Here is a 21,429-nt window from a genome sequence, read left to right on the forward strand (position 1 = left end):
GCTTCTCCCTCTCCCAGTCCCCCTGCTTGTGTTCCCTCTCTCGCTGTGTCTCTGTCAAATAAATAAAATCTTAAAAAAACAATAAACACAGCATTTTCAGGTATCACCCGGAGAATATTTCTTCTGCACACCATGGGAGGGCTGGAGGAGGGAGAGACGAGGAGCCTGTTTGTTTTGCATTCTGGAATTAGGCTTCTCCAGATATCTAAATTCTGTGATAGGTTACAACAGAGCATGCCACTAATCTTAGTATCCAAATTACATCATGAATAAATAAAGACAAAGCTAAATACGCCACTGTTAACTAAAGCTCCCTGGATTCAACAAAATTCAGTTTACAGGAGAGATTATTTTATAAACTGCCTGCCACGTTCTACAGAAAGGCAACATAAAGCTCATGCTGGGTCACCTCAATATTTAATAATTTTGGAAATTACTGTTATCAGATAATACTAATATTTTCTTTTTTTTTTTTAAGATTAAAAAAAAAAAAGCACAAAGTTATGGTAAGAAAATGTGTTTTCTAGGGGTGCCTGGTTGGCTGGGTTGGAGGAGCATGTGACTCTTGGTCTCCGGGCCATGAGCTCAAGTTTACTAAAAATTACTAAAAAATAAATAAACTTAAAAAATGTGTTTTTTAGTTTGTCACCCTATGTGTCCTGTGAAGAGACATGAACAGGGTGATGTTTTTTAAGCTCTGCACTCCAGGACAAATGGTGGAAGTCCTCCTGGGGTCCATGCAAGCACCAGATTTGTAATTACTAGGTTTAAACAGAATTCAAGCTTTAAGAATTCTTGTTGGCTCACAGAATTATCATGAGCCTTCCTAAAATTTACTGGCATTGATAAATGTCTCTTGACTTTATTAAAATAATAAATAAGGAATCCTAACATTGGTGCTAAATGAGTAATAGTGACAATTTTAACTGAAAAATGGTACCCATCCCTGACCTCACCTGGTAGGGCTGGGTAGGATCTGGTTGAAAAGTACTGAAAAAGTCTAGTCTATGGATAAATGTGAATGCTGCATATTTTAATAGACTCATTGCAGTTTCTCTACCTTATTTGTTCAGCTTATATTGAACAAAATGGCTATTGAGTACTGATTAATACACAGGGCAAATGGGAGCAAGAAATGAGCTCTATGATAGTTTATAAAAGACCATCAACATTTTGGTTAAAAAAATTGCAAAAATTTTCAAAATTTCCAAAACAAACTTTTCAAACACTGCAGAATGACCCACTGATTTTGTAGCATGTACTGATGATTACTTTGTAAAATACAAAGTAGTGACCCACATTTAAAAATGCAAACCATTTAAGTGCTAAATGAGTGACATTTTATGAAAACAATCTCACTACTAGTTCCCACTGAGGCAGGAATATGCACAATAATTAAATTTCAAGAACTGTTCAAGTACAATTTGAAGAATGGGACTTAAGAAACATAAAAAAACATTAAAGACTTTTGCCATGGTTCTGGAAACAGGCTCCTGGACTCTCGTGTGTTTTGTGTTTCTGTTCCTGAGTAGGTGACAAAGAGCTCTGAAACTGGGAAGAGTAGGCATTGGGGGTGGGGTGGGGGGCAAATGAGGAGGAGGAGGATCCACAGCTAGAGGGTGAGGTGGAGAATGCAACCAGGAAGGAGGAGAATACAAAAGGAGCTAGAAAAAACAAGATAAAGGGGGAAAAGAAGAAAGCCAAGCTGGGCTGAGGGGGAGGGGGTGGGTGGGCAGAAAAATCGCCTGGGGAGCAGAGTGGTTTATGAGGAGGTTGGCATGAAGCTGAGCACACCTGCTGGGAAGGGGGTTATCTGTAATTACAGAATGGGGGGTAACTAACAGCATTCTCTCCCAACGTCACCATATGGCACCCACAGGGAACCAGGAAGCCAAAGAAAACAGGAGAGAAAGAACAGGAAGTCTTAATGCAAGTGGTTCATGGTTTAAAAGTGTTACAAAGGTTGCTACCACTTCCTTTTTGCATTTTGAAGATGATAGATTTCACAAAAATAACAATATAACCCTTATTACCCAAGGAGTTCTACATAAGAGAAACAAAAAGGACTCGGATTAACTTTGACTAGGTGTTAGGATTAAGTTTGACTTCTTCCCTGGGGTGCAACCAAGAACATTACGATGAGGATCTGGGAAGCACAGCTCCTAATCACTTTTGGGGCCTGAGGGATTTTGCAGAAGGCACTACTAGGTGATCCCAAGTTTTTAAGTCTTATTTCTGTAAATAATCATGAAACTTAGTGATAGAAACACAAGTAAGGTGTCTTTTTGTTTTTTGTTTTTTAATGGCTCATGCATAATTTTTGTGTGTGACACATTTCTGTTTTTTTGTGGTTTTGATGGAGGCTTTAAGGTCTGGTCTGGGTATTAAAAAAAATTTATTTTAAACAAAAATACTGAAAGTTTCCTCAGGACATCTGTGGTAGGCAGAATATTGGCCACCCAAAGATGTTCATATCCTTGTCCCCAGAACCTGTGAATATGTTTGGCAACCTTAATTCTCTGTTGGCATGTAGCCTATCAGCTGATCTTAACATCCTGGATTATTCAGGTGGGCTCAGCGTGATCCCAAGGGTCCTTAAAAGTGGCAGAGGGAGGCAGAAGAGTCAGAGGGAGAAGGGGCCATGACAGAAAAGCACAGACAGATGCAATGTTGCTGGCTCTGCAGATGGAAGAAGGGGCCATGAGCCAAGCAATGTGGGCAGCCTCCAGAAGCTAGAAAGGGTGAAGAAACAGATTCTCCAATAGGGCTGCCAGAAGGAAATGCAGCCCTCCTGACACCTTCATCTTAGTCTGGGGTCAGATTTCTGACCTCCAGAACTCCAGTAAGACAATAAATTTGGGTGAAGTTGCCAAATTTGCGGTAATCTGTTAACGCAATCATAGAAAACTCGTACATCTAACTTCTTTACCAGTAATGGTAGTCCTGAACACCAACTCCTTAAATTGCTGTGGATTACTAGGAGGTAAGAATTCCAGGATAGTGAGGGCGCCTGGGTGGCTCAGATGGTTAAGCGTCTGCCTTCGGCTCAGGTCATGATCCCAGGGTCCTGGGATCGAGTCCCGCATCGGGCTCTCTGCTCCTTGGGAGCCTGCTTCTCCCTCTGCCTCTCTCTCTCTCTGTCTCTCATGAATAAATAAATAAAATTAAAAAAAAAAAAAAAAAAAAGAATTCCAGGATAGTGATTCTAAGTTCTATGAAGAGGGAAGCTTCAAATCAACCAGAGGTGAAATTATGGACCATTTCAAAACAGGGCCAAACAAGGCCAGGAGGATGGCATCACCACCAAACTGAAGCCTTTGGGGAATACATGCCCTGCAATTTAATGATGTTCTGGCACACCTTAGATTTGTAAAACATTAATACACGTTACTGGCCCCTGCCAAATTTAGCCAGTCTTTAAGAGGAAAAATATACTCAGTTTCTGTACTATTTACCTGAAAAAACTCACCACTCAGGGTAAGTTGTTATTTTTAAGGCCTGTCTGTAAAGAGACTATTCAAGAAATTCTTCTTAGTGAATCAAACTTGCAAATAAAGCTGATAATGTCCAGTGGCTTTGACTTCACCGAGAAGGGCATTAAAATCTCTGCAATGTCCATTAACATGGTACTTACATCAGTATTCATTTTTCCACAAAACAAAGACAGAATTGTGATGACCTCAACAGAAAGGGCATACTTAAATTTCTGCGGCTAAGTGCCAATACCAGTATTTTTACTTTAGCATTTAGCATTGCTAAATCATACCAATTTGAAAGTCAGAGAATAGGCATCGTTTACAAACAGTAATAGCAATAGACTGAATAAAGATCTAAGTCAAGAGGAATATCAAATACTTGGCTCTATTTTATGGTAGCAGGGGATGTCACTCATTGCCATTAAAAGGATCGACTTGAACTCAAGGGAATTTGTCATTAATTCATCATCACCTTCTGCCCTTGAATCTGTGAGAAAGGGTCAGCCCCCAATTCTTTCTCTAAGAGCAGCTGTTACATGTGGGTGAATCTTCCTGTGTGTTGACAGACAGCAAACACCAAGGCTTCGGAGATAACGTGAAGAAAACAGATAACGCATCTGAGAACGTCATGACAACCGTATTGCTTATATAGTCAAAGTGGAATCTGCTCCTGGGTCTAAGAAAAAACCGTGAAGGTGAAGGAAAGCTACCAAAAGGCTACTATGAACTTAATTTTAAAAATAAAGATAAGCTCCAGGTACTGCATATGAGAATGAACCTGTGAATGTGAGCTGATGGGAGGGCAGGAAAGTGGATTTGCTAAGTCTGTGACATCACTGAGCGCCCACCAGATTAGTGTGATGGTAACACTGGTGGGACTCAGTGGTTTCACGCTGTGGAGCTTCCAGGGTCGGCTCAGAGGGTGCATAACCGATGGGAGAAATGCACAGAGCACTGCAAGAGGGGTTTCCTATGCTACTGGCCTAAGCATGTTCCTTTTTACAGCCCCCCCTTTGTTTTTGTTGGAAGCTCTATCAGATGATCTACTGTCCCATGAAAACTTTCCTGGGTTAGAAAATTTATTTTTCTTTCAATTCATTGCCTTCTAAAACAAAGATCCAAGTTTAAAAATACGTAAGCAAAACACCTTATTTACCACTGAGACTAAGACCTACATCTCAGACATTATTCAAAGCATTTCACAAAGACACGTGTGAATGGGGCAGAAGACAGGCACGCCAAGAGAGGGTCTCACACGTACAAGAACGTGGACAGGTGGTCAGTTTTCTCTGGAAAAAAACGAACCAATAGTATGAAATGTGAACATGCTAAAAGACACAGCTAATATGGGGAAGGTTGGAGTTGGCAGATATCACAGACACCGATACTCTTACAAAAGCCTTCTGTCCTCACCTGCTGCTCGGCGAGCCTCTTCTGGATCTCTTGATCATCACAGACGTCATAGACAACAGGCTTAGAAAGCTCTGACTCGATTCGAGCCAACCAGGTACGAAGGTTGCTCATGTTTTTGTCTAACTGCTGAATAAAAGCAAAGGTCTCCTTCAGCTTCTTCACCCTAAATATATTTGCAGGAAAAAAAGAGGTAAAAAAAGCCAAAGCCCAACATTTAGTGGTGACAAGAATGTGCCAACAAAGGTGTTACGGCGTAAAAAACAACTTATGTTAGTTATTGATTTTATATATAGAGAGGGAACAGCTCTCACATCACAGAGTTTTCACAGAATATGTGACACTTAACAAAATTGCTGGTCTAGGAGCGCCTGGGTGGCTCAGTCGGTTAAGCGTCTGCCTTCAGCTCAGGTCATGATCCCGGGGTCCTAGGATTGAGCCCCGCATCGGGCTCCCTGCTCAGCGGGAAGCCTGCTTCTCCCTCTCCCACTCCCCCTGCTTGTGTTCCCTCTCTCGCTGTCTCTGTCAAATAAATAAATAAAATCTTAAAAAAAAAAACAAAAAAAAAAACCAAAATTGCTGGTCTGGTTGATTTTCAGATAGGCTAAGAGTTAATCTACCCACACAAATATGAAGTCCTATCATTCTCAAAGTGGGATGCCCTGAGACCTAGTATATCTTTCTAGGGCTCCAGAGCAAAGAGGAGATGCCATTTCACTCTCTTGAGGTTAAAATAACCACACTTGGGGTGCCTGGGTGGCTCAGTCGGTTGGGTGTCCAACTCTTGGTTTCAGCTCAAGTCAAGGTCTTGGTTGTGGGATTGAGCCCCTTGTCAGGCTCCATGCTCACTGTGGAGTCTGCTTAAGATTCTCTGCCTTTGGCCTCCTGGGTGGCTCAGTCATTAAGCGTCTGCCTTCGGCTCAGGTCATGATCCCAGGCTCCTGGGATCAAGCCCCACATTGGGCTCCCTGCTCGGTGGGAAGCCTGCTTCTCCCTCTCCCACTCCGCCTGCTTGTATTCCCTCTCTCGCTGTGTCTCTCTCGGTCAAATAAATAAAATCTTAAGGAAAAAAAAAATTCTCTGCCTTTGTCCCTTACCCCGCATGCATGCATGCGCGCTAAAATAAATAAATAAAATCTTTAAAAATAATAAAATAAAATAACCACACTTGATTTCTATCCAGTTTCTTTCTTGGGTATACCCGAGATTGCAGCAGACAGGGATTTTCCCTGATGGTTTAAAGATACTACCTGCTTGGCTCATTTGGTGGTATCTGGCCTATGATGCTTCTCATGGGACCCTCTTCTTGAGCAAGCACAGAACATGAGCTAAAGCCCACCCTGTCCAGTCTAAGGGGTTGAGGGAGCCTTACACACACCAAGCCCATTAGGGGACAGCTGTATTAGCCAAAAGGGGAGCAGGGAGTGTGGTGAGGAACAGGGCAAAGATAATCTGCAAGCGCAGTCCTAAATCATCTGCCTCTTACACAGTGTGGAGCAGATCTGAACTAACACACGTTGCGTCAGTATGCTTGGTGAGCTCACTGGCACATCAACGTACTATCAGGGGGAAATGACACAGCTGCTAGGAAAATAATCTTTATGTAGATCTTGGAAAAAAAAACAAAACTTCTATAAACTGCCTTCATGGAAGTCCTAAAGTGAGTGAGGGCTTGTTCTGGTGATCTATGGGGTTTTTTAAAAAAAATTAATTATTTGAGAGAGAAGAGAAAGAGAGTGAGAATGCTAGTGCGGGGTGGGGCAAGGGAGAGAATCTTCAAGCAGACTCCCTGCTGAGCATGGAGCCCAACACAGGGCTCGATCTCCCGACCCATGAGATCATAACCTGAGTGGAAACCAAGAGTTGGACGCCTAAACGACTGAGCCACCTAGGCACCCTGATCTGTGGGACGCTTAGTGAATCCCAGAGATTTGGAACAATAGCTACAATGCAAAGTTCCTACCTATCAGTACTCATGTAACAAGGTGCTGTCAGAACTCCATCCTGCAGCACTAGAAAGAGAAACTGAGGCACTGGCTCCAACTCGCCAGAGTGCGCCGCATTGCCTGTTACCATCATCTCTTCCTGGACTGCCTGTGAACAGCTCCCAACCACCCACCTGCCCCCCCGGCCCCTACCCAGTTGTGGTTCTGTGACCAAAAGGCACATTCTAGATGGTAAATCTGATCCACTGACACTCAAATGCTTCCATGGTCCTCACCCTACCTCAACATACCAGTTTAAACACCCTTTTTCAGGTCATCAAGCATTCAGTGCCCCCCCTTCCCTTCTCCTGGAGTGTCCACCACTGCCCACCAAAGACACTGGGGGCCCCTGGCCCACGTGCTGCTGCAGCACCCGGGACCTCCTGCCCTGTGTTGTGTCTGCATTCCTCATGCACCGTGCACCCGTCACGACAGCATCCGCGCTAGCCAGGCTGCACGGGGCTTACTGCCTCTGCGTGCACAGCACCCCCACTCTGCCTGGTGGGCAAGAGGTACTGACAGACATTTGTTGCAGAATGAATGTGTATGACCACTTCCACGACATGCTATTATTTAAGTAGACCACAGATCTGTGTGTTTTAATTTTTACTTATTTTTTATTTTTTGCCTCCTACCATCAACCAAATCAACCCCGGGGACTTTTAGCTCCAGCTCTATTACCAGCTAGTTTTAGGATTTAGGGAAAATCCTTTTACTTCAGCACCCTCATCTCTAGTAGGCTTCTGAGGTCCCTCAAGCTTCAGGGAGGTGGGGTAATATCTGGGTGAAGTTAAGGCCAGAGTTCTGGAAGTGAACAGACCTGGCTCTAAGTCCCATTGTACCATCCATGAGCTGTGCACCCCTGCAAGGAGCCTAACTTTCCTGATTCCCAGTTTCCTTGTTATCTGCAAAATTATCCACCTTGCAGGTAGTCATGAGACTGCAACAAAAGGATGTGTGTAAAGTCTTTGGTGGAGAGTAAGCACTCAGTATAATACTAGCTCTTATTACTGCCAACTGGGATTCTATGATGCTATAATAACAGCTCATTTATAAGGCACGGGACCTTACAAAGTCCTTTCATAAATATTTATTCCCCACTCTGCCATGAGGTGGGGCAGACCTGGGCGGAGGCTGTGGAATCTGGTGGTAAAGAGCACAGACTTTGTGGGCAGGGCCTGGGTTCAAATCGTGGCTCTGTTTAAGCTCATCTGAAAAACTGTGTCAACACTAGTTATCCCTTCCCTCCCTGGGTGGCTGGGAAGGTTGAATGAGATATTAACATATGAAATGTATTTGGCATAGTGCCTGACAGAGATCAATGCCCAAAAACCATGATCGAGATGATTTTCATAGCGGTAAGTTTTTCCAAATTACAGTCTTACTGCAAACACCACAAGGAGTTCCCTTCAAAGCCACAAGATGATTTATTAAAAAGGAAGTAACAGAATCTGGGGCCAGGCCTGGATGCAGCTGTAACCTAGATCCTGCCTTCGTTCCTGTGACTTTAGAGGCTTTAGCGGTACATCCTCCTCACCCCAATATCTTGTCACCCTGACTGCCTGGAGGGACCAGAAAGGACACTCCAGACAATGCCAGAGGAGCTGGGAACCCCAGGCCCTATGGGACAAGGAGTCTTACATGCAGCGTGCAAGGCGCTGCCCTTCGGGAAGGCTCTGGCTGGAGAAGCAGCCCAGCCCTAAGAGCTTCCGAGAGGTGGGGTGAGGGGCTAGGGCCCGGTGGCCCCTGAACAGCTCTCCTGCCTCCTCCTCTACTGGGCACCTGACCCTACTCCATCCTAAGTATCCCAGACTCTTTATTTTAAAAAGAAAGGGGCAGAAATGTAACTTTAAATGACAAGAGCTAACAAGAGACAAAAGAACCTGGGTGCAAACACAGAGATGCAGTGATCGTGAATCCTGGTCATCCCAGGATGAGGTGTGCAATAAGCGGGGGAGGGGGGAATTTACTTGGCTTCCCCAGGACTATGATACTCCAGGCCAGTGGTGTTTGAAATGGAGTGCTTAAGACAAGCCAATGGAGTATGGGAATAGAATATTGTATTTTCTATTGCTATTCCATTCTTTTTAAGCGTCTACACTGGGTATGCTTTCTAATTCACAAACTTTAGGACTACATGGAACAACTAAAGAACTTGCTGACATCTACCTGCGCCAGGCCCGTGGTGTTTTATTTGTTAGCAACGCATTAAATCCTCCCAGCAATGCTTATGAGATTAGTACTGCTGGCATCCCCATTCGATAGGTGAGGTAACTGTGGCACAAGGATCAAATAACCTGCCCCAGTCACTGATCATTAAACGGCAGAGGCAGGATTCCAACCTTGGCACTCTGGTCCAGAGCTGCTGTTCATAAGCCCTTTCCTCACAGCAACTCGTATAAATCTGCACACACATTAGCTAATATCAGGTACAGGATGGTTCTTGTTGCTGTTAGGGACCATGATCAGAAGTCCAGTCTCATGCTTCTGGGATACACTGGTGGGCACAGAAGCCCGTCCACCAAGTGCTATCCTTTGGGGACCCACATTTGCCCATCCATAATTCTTTTCGATAAGCATTTAACCATGTGCTTTATCTTGGATCCTGTGCGGAGTCCCAAGGATTCAAGAGATAACTGAAGTATCAGTCTTATTCCCACAGAGCTCATGATCTAATTTAGACTGAATTTCAACATTATAATACAATATAGGAGGTGTTCAATAAATACCTTTTGAAAGAATAAATGAGGTTCACTCATACCCTCAAATTTGTTTTCATAAAAGACATGGCTGTGTTATATATTAAAAGAAAGAGGTAAAGGTCAGAGCACCTCCAAGCTGTTTGCCACCAAACAAAGTGCTGCCACTTTACAAGCCCTACATGCTGCTATTCCTTGGTTCCCTCCAGGGCAGGTGAGATACTGAAAAACAAGCACACAAATCACACATACTCTTAGGGCACACTAAAGAGGGAGGGAAGGTAGGAGGAAAAGAAAAGAAGAGGTTGCCAAAAAGCTACAAAAGATTCATCTAATCAGGATCTAACCTACTTCTAGGTCCCAATCTCTGACAGAAGGCATCATATCCAAAATTGCATGGGGATTTAAAACGTTTTTTTCGGATAATTATGTTACAACTTGCTCTAGGAACCATCAGCTGTATGGTGGAGACTGTACCGTTCTCTTCCGTACAGATACTGTAATCTATCACCTTTCGCAGGCCAGGAAGGATGTGTCATTTGCCAACCCAGGCAACCGGCCTCCATGGTAGGCCTCGTTAATATCGCTCTTGGAAAAATCTAAGTCTCGAGTTAATGTTGGGACACAAGGAAAGCCCTTCAGAATCCAGCCTGCTGGTACAGGGAAGCAACCACAATACCGCATTACATCAACCCCGGAGACCGTTCGTTTACGGAGCTCCCTATCTCCGCACTTGCCCATTTTTTTACCCCAGTGCACTCAACAACATTGCTCACACATATATTTCAGTAAGTCATAGTTCTCCAGGAAAAAATAAGTGTCATTTCCTGAGTTGAATTCTAATTCTGAGGATTGGAAAAACAACATTTTTAGGTGCAACGGGGAAGTTTTTCACCTGTGTGGACTAGTGGAAGACCTGGATAGAACTAAAGCATTTTTATATGAAACCAAACAAAAGAAGAATTTTTGCTAAGAGTAGCTACAAATTAGAAGATCTTTTGCAGGGATTATGGGTAGAAATGCAGAAAATAATCAAGGTGAATAAAGTTTTATTTTAATAGCGATAGATCAGAATAGAATACTTATGAACCCCGCTCTCCCTCCAAAACAAACAAAATCAAGTCCTGTTAATATCACTCTATGGGGCACCTGGGTGGCTCAGATGGTTAAGCGTCTGCCTTCGGCTCAGGTCACGATCCCAGGGTCCTGGGATCAAGTCCCACATCGGGCTCCCTGCTCCTTGGGAGCCTGCTTCTCCCTCTGCCTCTCTCTCTCTCATGAATAAATAAAAATTAAAAAAAAAAAAAATCACTCTACATATCAGACCTAAGTCTTACAATGTGTGATGGAGACTTTTAATATGAAATTCATTTCTATGGAATAATTTACATTTCACTCCTATTCTCTACATGCTAAAGGGTCTACGGTTAAACTACGAAGACCTCAGATCATCATAAATTTTAAAAAATCCCATGCCAGTGTGGATAGCGTAACAAAAAAATACTAAGGACAAGAGAGATGGTGGAAGTATCTGAATTTATGCTGAAACAAACAGATACGCAAACCCATGGGGCAGCTGAAGTTGCTAAAAACACCGTACAGATTCTGTACAACTGCATCTTTTTAAATGACTCAACAGCTTTATAGTAAGATAATCAATTGCTCCAAGATCTTGAAGCCCTGATGTGGGGGGCATGGACATTACAAGACATCTGAGCTAATCGCCTCTTCGAAGCATTTATGTCGCCAGAGGACTTCCATTTTCCACGCAGCATCATCACCCCTCTCCCCGGCTTGTCAAAGGCTGGCTGCAGACACCACAGGCGAGCGGACACCGGGAGAGCAACCATCCCCCTGACGGCTGAGCACACACAGCCACCATCTCGTCAGTCACTCCTATTGTAACCAACACGAGGGAGTGAGAGCGAGACACACAGACGCCGCAGCCGCCCCTCGGCCATATGCTGAGCTGATGGCTGAAATGGCACTTACTGTTGATGAGAAAAAACCATTCCTCCTGGTTAGCGGAAGCTCCAAGTTCCCGGCTGCACCTCCACCTCCACCTCCCGGGCCCAGGCGGCCCCTCCCCCGGCGGCGGCGGGCGGCTCCATCCCCCGGCTCAGCATCCTCCCCGGCGGCCGCCCTCCCGCAGGCTCGGCCACAAAGCAGCGCCCGTGCGAAGGGACCGACCGGCCTCTCCGCTCACTGCATGTTTTAATCTCCGTTTTCTCCCTTCCAATAAACAAATATCTCCACTCCTTCCTCTCTCGAGCGCGCGCGCGCGTGCACGCGCGCACACACACACACACACACACACACTCACACACAGTCTTTGTTCTGACGCTACAGGATTGCAATGCTGGGAAGAAAGTCACAGTGTTATCTTGGTTATGGGTTATTTATGAAGTGCTGTAAACGGAGGGAAGAAACATTTAGATTTGGGGCACAGAAAAGACGATTTCTGTCCTCTTCAAATCAAATTTCTGTTTCAGGTTTGAAAAAAATGGCAAAATTGGAAGCCCCTGAGTCCAACAGGAATGCCTTCCTCAGGTCTTCCTGAAGAAATTTCTGGGGGTGGGGTTGGGGGGGGGTCCCTGGGGTTTCTGCCCTGCCTTTTTCGCCCTGTGCACCCTGGTTTAGGTAAGGCAGAGAGTTCACTGAGTCCATTCCTCTGCTTTTTGCAAAAAATTCTATCTTATAGTCCTAATGGCGTTCAAGACATGGCAGGGGAAGAATTTTTGCAATTTTCCTTGTTAACTCCTCCCAGGTTTACCATAAGGTCTCTGAAAATTTCTCCATTTCCCTAACCTTGGTTTCTCTAAGGGAGGCCAAGTGGCTGTTTACCAGAGCACCCTTGGTTTGTGTCCAGTCCCTTTTAGGCTCACACTCAGCCTTATTTTAAGACTCGACAATATCAATCATTTCTCATGGGTCCCTAAAGCCCAACATTTAATAATTATTACATCCTCACCTTGAAAGAGAGAGAGCACGTTCTGGACCAGTGAAATTAGGGAGTGCAGATTTGGAAACAGCTCTCTCCAAATGCAACATCTAACTTGTGCCCACACGCTTAAGCTGTCCCTGAGTCCTGCTAAATATGGGCCCCAAAGCCTAGTACACTGGACCTGCTGATGCTGCTGGATGCCGCCTGCCCCCCGAATGCACTGGTGGGGCTGCAGTCTCCTCGAGGAAACTCCCCAACCCTCAGAAAAGCATTTCTGCAGGGTCCAGGAGCAGCGGCCCCATGCTCCAGAGGTGCAATGAGCAGGCTGATCGGAAGGAAAATGAAGTGGGGAGGCCGATCCCACATCTGGCTCTTCCCGCGCTAAAATCTCTAAATCCTTCCAGTCCTACTGGATCAGGCCACAGGAAGTCAAGTCTATGACTAGCAGCATTGTTTGGTCTCCCAAACTAACCTTGAGAAAATACAGATAAAAAGAGAGCAATGAAAAACTTTATCAATTTAAAAAGGCACACATCTCCCTGCCCATTCTGTAAAGGATAGAAAAACAATCCCAACACAGAGTTGCCATGGTAATAACTGCTGAGCTTAAATGACAACAGTTTAATTGCTACTATTATACAATAGGTGGGCTTTTCACATTGGTAGGTGAAATGTGAAAATTATGCTTGGTTAAAAAGTTTCTTTTCATGGACTTGATCCTTCTGGCAGTAAGACAACTGTCTAGTCTACATAGAATCATATGGGAGATGTCTGAATAAGTCCCTCCTTCAAACATTGACCTAATGGTGCCACGTCTCTACCATCAAGAGAAATGAAGGCGAAAGGTAAAAACATTGATGACATTTTTTTAAGGAAAAAACCAAAACAAAACCATGTTCCTTTTTCTGTAATGAACATCAGAAAATACAGATAAGCAAAAAGAAAATTACAATCGTCGATGATGCCAACACCAAAAGATACCCGCTGTAAACATTCTGGGGTATGTCTTTCCACTTAGCTGTCCCATCTGTTTTAGGCATGGACAGCTCTGACCAGATCATTCACACATACTGCTAGAAGGAGTCTTTAAAAAGAGCCTCCACTCCCCTTGGCCCCATGTCTCTGAAGAGGCTCCACAACCAGCCAGAGTGACTTACCAAAGACATAGACTGACTTGTGGCCACAGGGCTCCTGCTACATAGGACGAAGCAAAGGCTTTGAATAACGAAATGGGGAAGGGGTCCTGAGAAACAAAAGTAGATGGATTTTTAGGGAGTTCAACTATCTAGTCTACACAGGGAGTTTCTGAAATCAAAGTAGACACAGGTGAGATGTGTCAGATTGAGTCTTCTTCTGGCATGAGTCCCACTGAGGGCAGGATACTGGGGAGGCATGGGGGCAGGACCCTTTTCTCAGAGGTTTGGTCTGTGTTGGCTGAAGCAAGTCAACTTGGCATCTTTTGTCCCTCATCCAACATCCTGTGCCAAAAGTGTTCCCACTAACAGGTAGCCTAGCTGCCTCCAAAACAGAGGATCGCACATGTTGGTAGTTCTGAAAACTTCTTTAGTGGTCTCTCCTGCATTCACATTAAGCTGGGTCCGTTTTCAAAGATATTATCTAAGAAAACATGAGGAAGGAATAGCTAATAGCTTTAATAATTTTAAACAAATTTTTTAAAAAGACTTTTTTTTAGGGGTGCCTGGGTGGCTCACTCGGTTAAGCGGCTGCGTTCGGCTCGGGTCATGATCCTGGGGTCCTGGGATCAAGCCCCACGTCGGGCTCCCTGATCAGTGGAGAGCCTGCTTCTCCCTCTCCCTCTGCCTGCCGCTCTACCTACTTGTGCTCCTCTCTGTGTCAAATAAATAAATAAATAAATCTTTAAAAAAAGCTTTTTTTAAACAAGATTTTATTTAGTTGAGAGAGAGAGAGCACACAAACATGAGCAGGGAAAGGAGCAAAGGGAGAAGGACCAGGAGACTCCACGTTGAACGCAGAGCCCGGCAACATGGGGCTTGATCCCACAACCCTGAGATCATGACCTGAGCCAAAATCAAGAGTCAGTCGCTCAAGCGACTAAACCACCCAGGCACCCCTTAAAGGATTTTAAGGAATCTCTGCACCCAATGTGAGGCTTGAACTTACAACCCCGAAATCAAGAGTTGCATGCTCTACCTAATGAGCCAAGCCTGGTGCCCTTAATAGTACAATTAAAAAAAAAAGTTAAATCTTCATTATGTCAAATAAGCATAGTTAGTACATAATTTTCTTGTCATCAAATCAGATTGAGTTCTAGAATAATCACACCATTCACCAAAAAATATATAGTGTTTCAAATGGCCTTTCTGGGGGCCTGGAAGGCCCAGTTGGTTGGGCGTCCAACTCTCGGTTTTGGCTCAGGTCATGATCTCAGGGTTGTGGGATCCAGCCCTGAGTCGGGCTCTGCACTCAGTGCAGAGTCTGCTTATCCCTCTCCCTCTGTTCCTCCCCCAACTCATACACTCTCTAAAAATAAATAAAATCTTAAAAACAAACAAAAAAACCCTCCAAAAAAACAAATAACCCCCTCAAAAAAACAAGTGGCCTTGATTAAATGAATAGCATTTTTTTTTTTTAATTATTTTATTTATTTACTTGACAGAGAGAGAGAGAGAGCGCGCACAAGCAGGGAGAGTGGCAGGCGGTGGAATGGAGAAGCGGGCTCCCTGCCGGGCAGGGAGCCCGATGTGGGGCTCGATCCCAGGACCCTGAGATCATGACCTGAGCCGAAGGCAGCCACTTAACCAACTGAGCCACCCAGGTGCCCATGAATAGCATGTTTTATAAGAGTTTAGATGTTATAGGGGCGCCTGGGTGGCTCAGTCGTTGGGCGTCTGCCTTCAGCTCAGGTCATGGTCCCAGGGTCCTGGGATCGAGCCCCGCATCGGGCTCCCTGCTCGGCGGGAAGCCTGCTTCTCCCTCTCCCACTCCTCCTGCTTGTATTCCCGCTCTCGCAGTCTGTCTCTCCCTGTCAAATAAATAAATAAAATCTTTAAAAAAAAAAAAGAGTCTAGATGTTACAAGTGTAAGAAGCTGCTCCAGGGCCCACAAGGATTGCCAAAAGCTCCTGCAGCAAATTCTGATGGGAGAGCCAGTTCTGTGAATTCTGAGGTCTACACCAGGGCCTGTGTAACCTTATGTGAGGAATCAGCATTAAGACTGACTTAGGCTCCCCTGCTCCCTTCTTTGATTAGGTGGTTATTTCAGGAGATGTAGCCCTCAGGTTCTCTGCTTTAACGATTTTATACAAGCTGAAGAACACTCTACCAGGAGAGAAAGAGCAGTGGTTTGGGTCTGAGCTTGCTTTCTCCTCCTCTATTGCCATGTAACCACGCTGAACTGCGCCAGAGGCTAACAGTGGATGTGGACGGGCAGCCCCATCGCTGTCCTGCTGCTTTTCCTGCCAGGCTCTGGTGCATAGTTTACCAACCAGGAGATCGGGGCTCACAGAGGTCACAAGGCTTGTTCATAGTAGGGGGCAGGCCCAGGGGCTCTGACTTTTGGTGTAGCACCGTGTCACCTGGCCCTGCTGCTCGCTCTACTCCCTGTTCCCCTGACCAGCACCGCTGGCAGTACCTGGGCACTTGTGAGAAATGCTCATTCTTGGCCCCACCCAGACCTACAGAATCAGAAGCTCTGAGGGTGGGGTCCGGCAACCCAGGTTTTCCCGAGCCCTCTAGGGATTCTGATACATGTTGAAGTTTGAGAACCACTGCTCTGGAGTAGGCAACAAATTCCACACGGAGATTACATTTTAGAAAAATTCTAATAAACTACCTCTAAAAGGCCAGGTCTCAAAGGAGCCCAGTGCTCTTTTGATGCATGGTGCGGCATGACAGAGAGACCCTGGTTTCATCCCCACCCTGTGCAGAATCGCCTCTGCCCTGGGGTCAGTTATTTACCCTCTCTGACCCGCACTGTGCCTCTCGGTAAAATAGAGGATACGGACCTTGCAGGATTGTTGCAAGAATGAAAGGATTTATACAAGGAACCTAACTTCCAAAACACCACCAATTTCCTCCCCTATCCATCCCATAAGGAAGCCTACTACTTGAAATGGTTTTATCAAGTCTTTTGAAATTTACCTCTATTTTGCTGAGAACATACCCAAAACAACAGGCCTTAAAAAAAAATTTTTTTTTCCAGTGAATTAAACCTGACTTACTGAGATCATAGACTTTTAAACACCATTCTAAATGTTTGTAGTTAAAATCCTGAAGTCATGAGGTTGGGTACTTATGTAGGGTCTCCCTCCAAATCTTACTTATGAAATGTTGCCCCTGCTATAGGAGTGAAGCAGCAGAATACTGGGAGCAAGAGAGAAAAGGTTAAATGGTGTCCAGAATTCTATGGGTTAACAGCCTGTGCATCCTGCAGGACTATAGGTTCTGCTTGGCACTGCTCAAATCTAAATTCTGCAGCCTGGGCCCCTAACCCCCTTCCCCAGTGATGATGCCTTTGTGTAGGGCCCAGCAGGAAATCAAGTGTCAGGGATGAGACAAGGAGCTAATTCTACATGAGGCTGATTTATGGCAGGTCCCAGCTTGCTGCCTCAATCCACAAATTCACCCGAAGGGGAAACTCAACTCGGAGTTTCTTAGGCTCTCAGCCATCTGACTCACCTGGGCTTTGCTTTAAGATAAGTTACTCTGTTCCCAGTCCTTCAGTTTTGAAGGGATTAGACTCTCATTTGCTCTCCTCATTACAAACCAGAAGAGTCTGGGGTAGCAGGGAAGCAACACAACTATGGGTTGAAATCCTGGTGGCCTCACATGCTGGCTATGTAACTATGGGCAAGTTACTTATCTTCAGTGTCTCAGTTTCCGTATCTATAAAATGGGATAATGGTATCTACCTTTCAGAATTACAAAGAAGATTAAGTTCATACTTTTTAAGCACACAGTCAAGAATACAGCTGGTAGCCAATACATTTGCTATTATTTCAACTCCTTACTTTGCTAATTGCTCCTTCCAAGAAGACTAATGAAATTTCACTTGCTGTTTTATCTCTTTCCCACCAAGGAATTGGCTGAAGACAGGCAGCCAGAGAGAAGGGAGGAAAGGAAAGAGCCTATTAAACTCCAAAGTTATAGAACCAAAGCATGAATGATTAAAAATAGGCTGTCACTCTAGTCTTCAGGAAGCATAATCTAGACCCTGTTCCTGAATGATCCATAAACACGTCTGATATCATCACACCCTCGATCAGTGCCAGGTGCCCAAGACGATTTAGGACGTAAAGACAATGTCAACAAAGACATACTAGACACAATTTACCCAACAGAAATGATCACATTCTTATGCACTGGAATGTTCATTTCAACAGATATCCGAGGCACTGTTCTAAGCACTGGAAATAAGATAGTTCAAGACACTGGTCTCATGGAGGAAAGACCGCTCAGTATTAGAAACAACTGAGGAAATCCTCTCCCATTTAACAAACATGGAACTTTGTCTTTGAGTCTTACTAGGGAAAAACAGTGATAATAGCCACTCAGTAAATGCTGGCTTCCACACGCTGGTCCTGGGCCACACGCGAGACATGCGCCAGCCAGCCTCACAGCAGCCTCTGACGTAAGCAGCGCTGTTAGACACTTTTTGCAGATTTGGAAACTGAGGCTTAGAAAGGTTAGATACTACTCAAGTTTCTACCGTAAGTAAGTGAGAAGTCAGGACATGCTCAAAACCTGCGCTCTTAATCCTTATTTGGGTTACTGCCATGGATTTATATAGATTTTTTTTTTCAACTGGCACAAAGAGAAGTCGAATTCAGCCCAGCCTACGCTGCCAGCCAAATCACCCTAATATTTGTCTTCAGCAGGCCTTCACCTGCTAAAGAACCATGAATGACTCAGACTTTATTTAAGAGGCCAAGTCTTCAGTTGAGATTGAAGGTCTTTTAAGCTTTAGCTTAAACCTACCTCTCTAGCTTCATCTCCTATATTTGAACCAATGGAGCGTCTTGTCATTTCCTGAAAGACTTCCATGCTGCTCTATCTCTGTACCTTTTTTAAAAAAGATTTTACTTATTTATTTAAGAGAGAACATGAGAGCATGAGCAGGCGGAGGGGCAAGGGTCGGATCCCAGGACCCTGGGATCATGACCTGAGCTGAAGGCAGACACTCAACCAACTGAGCCACCCAGGCGCCCCATCTCTGTACCTTTTTGCTCACAACAAACGTCTGTCTCTGCCACCAGTAATGTTCAAGGATCCCAACCTCTCACTCAGGACCATCTGGTTAACACCCCTCTTCTGTAAGGCTCTTCCTAATCCCCACCCCTACTCCAGGAAGACAAGCTCTGAGCTCTCAAACCACTTGGCTTTACAGCTGCTCCCATTAATGTAATTGACTCATCTTACTTCCTGTCTGTAAATTCTCATAGCACTTAAGCTGGCGCCCTTGCTGATTGAACTAGGTTCACTTATAGTTTACAGTAACAATGAGGTCAAGGAAATAAATGCCAAATTATTAAGAGTATCTTATTTTCATTACTCCCTAATTCTTCATTCTCCTTACAGGTTCTCCTGTATATTCTGCTTTATATGTGTGTTCAAAACACCTAAACACACTGTTATGGGAAAGACTCACTCAGCTGGTATAAACACAAAGCTGCATGGGTAGTCCCAGAGCTGAGTGACCATTTTTTCCTATGTCAGGTTGCACGTGAAAAACACTTTGGTTGGGGGTCTGTCTTTGGAGAGAGAATGTGAAGACAAAAGGCCCTTAAAAGCTTTGGGGGGGGGCATCACCTTCATTAATTTGTGAGGGGAGATAAAATTACCAGTCTTATTTCTGATAAGGTTGCCCTAGAGAATTTAGCTTTGATTTGTGGCCACAGACACGTGTCTTAAGCCCACATCTTAGGACCAGATGCCCAGTGGGGCCTGGCATGCTGAGCACACACTTGTGGAGGACCCCTGCCTCGAGTGTGCCAAACCCCTGCAGTGGGGGCAGGGCAGTGGGGGACCTGCAGACCAGCATCTAGAAATCAGGCCCCTGCCAATGTGTCCTGACCTACTTACATTGGCACATACAAGCAGGAATAGGCAGGCAGGATTTCATCTGGGGGACATGCAAATCCTAAAGCAGAGTTAAAATCTCTAAATAGTCCCTCCTCAAGGATCTCTTCTCTAGTTAAATTTCCAACTCTCATTTAAACCTAGCTTCATGCAAAATTTTAAGCTGAAGAAAAAAATACTAAAGCGTGATATACTATAATCTTCCTAAAATGTTGAAATAAGAATTTCCACTCATTTACCAAATTTCGCCTTTCTAAGCTTATAAAACTGCTGGATTGCCTTCAAGCACGACTGAGCTCAGTTTCTAGATCTGTGAAGTAACCACTGTACCCGGGGAATAAGAGTAACTCGTAGGCCACGTCTCACCTCGATCCAATGACGTCAAAGAGGTGCTGCCAGTGGTCGCTGACTCTGTGGAGCTTGTCCTCGATCTCAGCTGCTCTTGTCTTGTTGCTGGCCTCCATCAACTGGTCACCCATCTGCTTTAACTGTAACTTGTTTTCACTGAACAAGTTTATTTCTTCTATGCAGTCCTGGCAAAGGTACCAAAATACAAAGCCTCAGTTACTACTGAAAACTCATTTCTTCGCCAGTCACAAGCATACAGCTGCCTCTTGAAATGTAAAAAAAAAAAAAAACAAAAAACAAAAACTTCACACCTGTTAATGCAACTCGTCAGTGAGGAGCTAACGAGTCAAACAACGCCCACTTGGCACATGTGTAATGTGTAAGGCAGCACTTTTTTTTTTTTTTAAGTAGGCTCCATGCCCTGAGATCAAGAGCTGAGCTGAGATCAAGAGTCAAATGCTACCCAGGTGCCCCCAGTAGTTACTTTCTTAATTCAGTAGCCTTGGTTTCCCCTCCCAGATTTGTTCTAATCTAACCTACTGGGTCACCGAGGACAACAGAGTATAACTAAATTAACCTATATCATCACTAAGTGCCATTTTGGATGACTGCACCAAGAATTCCCCCCCCCAAGATTTTATTTATTTATTTGAGAGAGAGGGAGCAAGCGAGAGAGAGCACATGAGCAGGGGGAGAGGGAGAGGGAGAAGCGGACTCCCCTGCCAAGCAGGGAGCCCAACGCAGGGCCCAATCCCAGAACACTGGGATCATGCTCTCTGAGCCAAAGACAGATGCTCAATCGACTGATCCACCCAGGCGCCCCGACAATGCTCTTTCTGCCCTTCCCTATGCACCTGGTGGCCATTTCAGATTTATAAACCCAGTTGCCGCCGGCCCCTCCCCTTTGGCGAGGAGAGCTCCTTCATAGTAGCCACCAGAAGCCGTAAGTCGCTGGGGGTGTGACCTGATGCTTAAGCTGACGAGAGCCCCTGCTCTGGCCAGACTTCCCGAGAGAAAGCACAGCAAGCACAGTGCCCCCCCCTGGAATGGTCCCACACTTCCCATCTCTCTGGAATCCTCACTTACCAGCTTTTCTCTAAGAAGGAATAAAGATAGTGAGAAAGGCTCTTCATATTTCTGCAATGTTATAGAAATGGATCTGTAACATTATGCCACTTTGAGCCTGTAAGCAAGAGCAGGGAATTCCGTGGTAGTCATAAGTGCAATCATCGGGGTACTCCTGCTTACCTTCTGTAACTTCTCAATCATTTCTTCAATACTAATATCTGCTGTCTGTAGAACTTTGTTTTCCATCTGCACCAGCCATGCGCACAACTCTTTATTTTTTTCATTGAACACAATCCATGAATTGAGTCTGTCTTCAATCTCCTGTTTGCGTATAGCCACCTGGAAATGAAAATGCGTTTGGCAGCTGAATATAGGCAGGTAGGAAAACATTTCCTTTTCCTTCCCCCCCTATTAAAAAGACTAGGAATTTCATTCATTTTC

The 21,429-nt window shown here is 44.8% G+C and overlaps 2 protein-coding genes across 11 annotated transcripts in view; one reads left to right on the top strand and one right to left on the bottom strand.

The window, feature by feature from the left end:
• ESR2 (estrogen receptor 2) overlaps nt 1-11,863 on the top strand; it is a 105,112-nt gene extending 93,249 nt beyond the window's left edge. Inside the window, exon 11 of the mRNA XM_034992817.1 lies at nt 10,989-11,863. Within this exon, the coding sequence (XP_034848708.1) occupies nt 10,989-11,001 (13 nt within the window). The 3' untranslated portion in view covers nt 11,002-11,863. The remainder of the gene's footprint in view (nt 1-10,988) is intronic.
• The window catches only part of SYNE2 (spectrin repeat containing nuclear envelope protein 2), a 325,741-nt gene that overhangs the window by 18,266 nt on the left and 286,046 nt on the right, over nt 1-21,429 (bottom strand). For all 10 annotated transcript variants that reach the window (XM_034992810.1, XM_034992812.1, XM_034992813.1 and 7 more), the window contains 3 exons: nt 21,169-21,327; nt 19,939-20,105; nt 4,890-5,052 (listed from right to left, as the gene is read on the bottom strand). In XM_034992810.1, the coding sequence (XP_034848701.1) occupies nt 4,890-5,052; nt 19,939-20,105; nt 21,169-21,327 (489 nt within the window). The remainder of the gene's footprint in view (nt 1-4,889; nt 5,053-19,938; nt 20,106-21,168; nt 21,328-21,429) is intronic.

This window comes from Mirounga leonina, unplaced genomic scaffold (assembly GCF_011800145.1).
Source record: "Mirounga leonina isolate KUSES-001 unplaced genomic scaffold, KU_Mleo_1.0 Mir_82, whole genome shotgun sequence".
Classification (NCBI taxonomy): Eukaryota; Metazoa; Chordata; class Mammalia; order Carnivora; family Phocidae; genus Mirounga; species Mirounga leonina.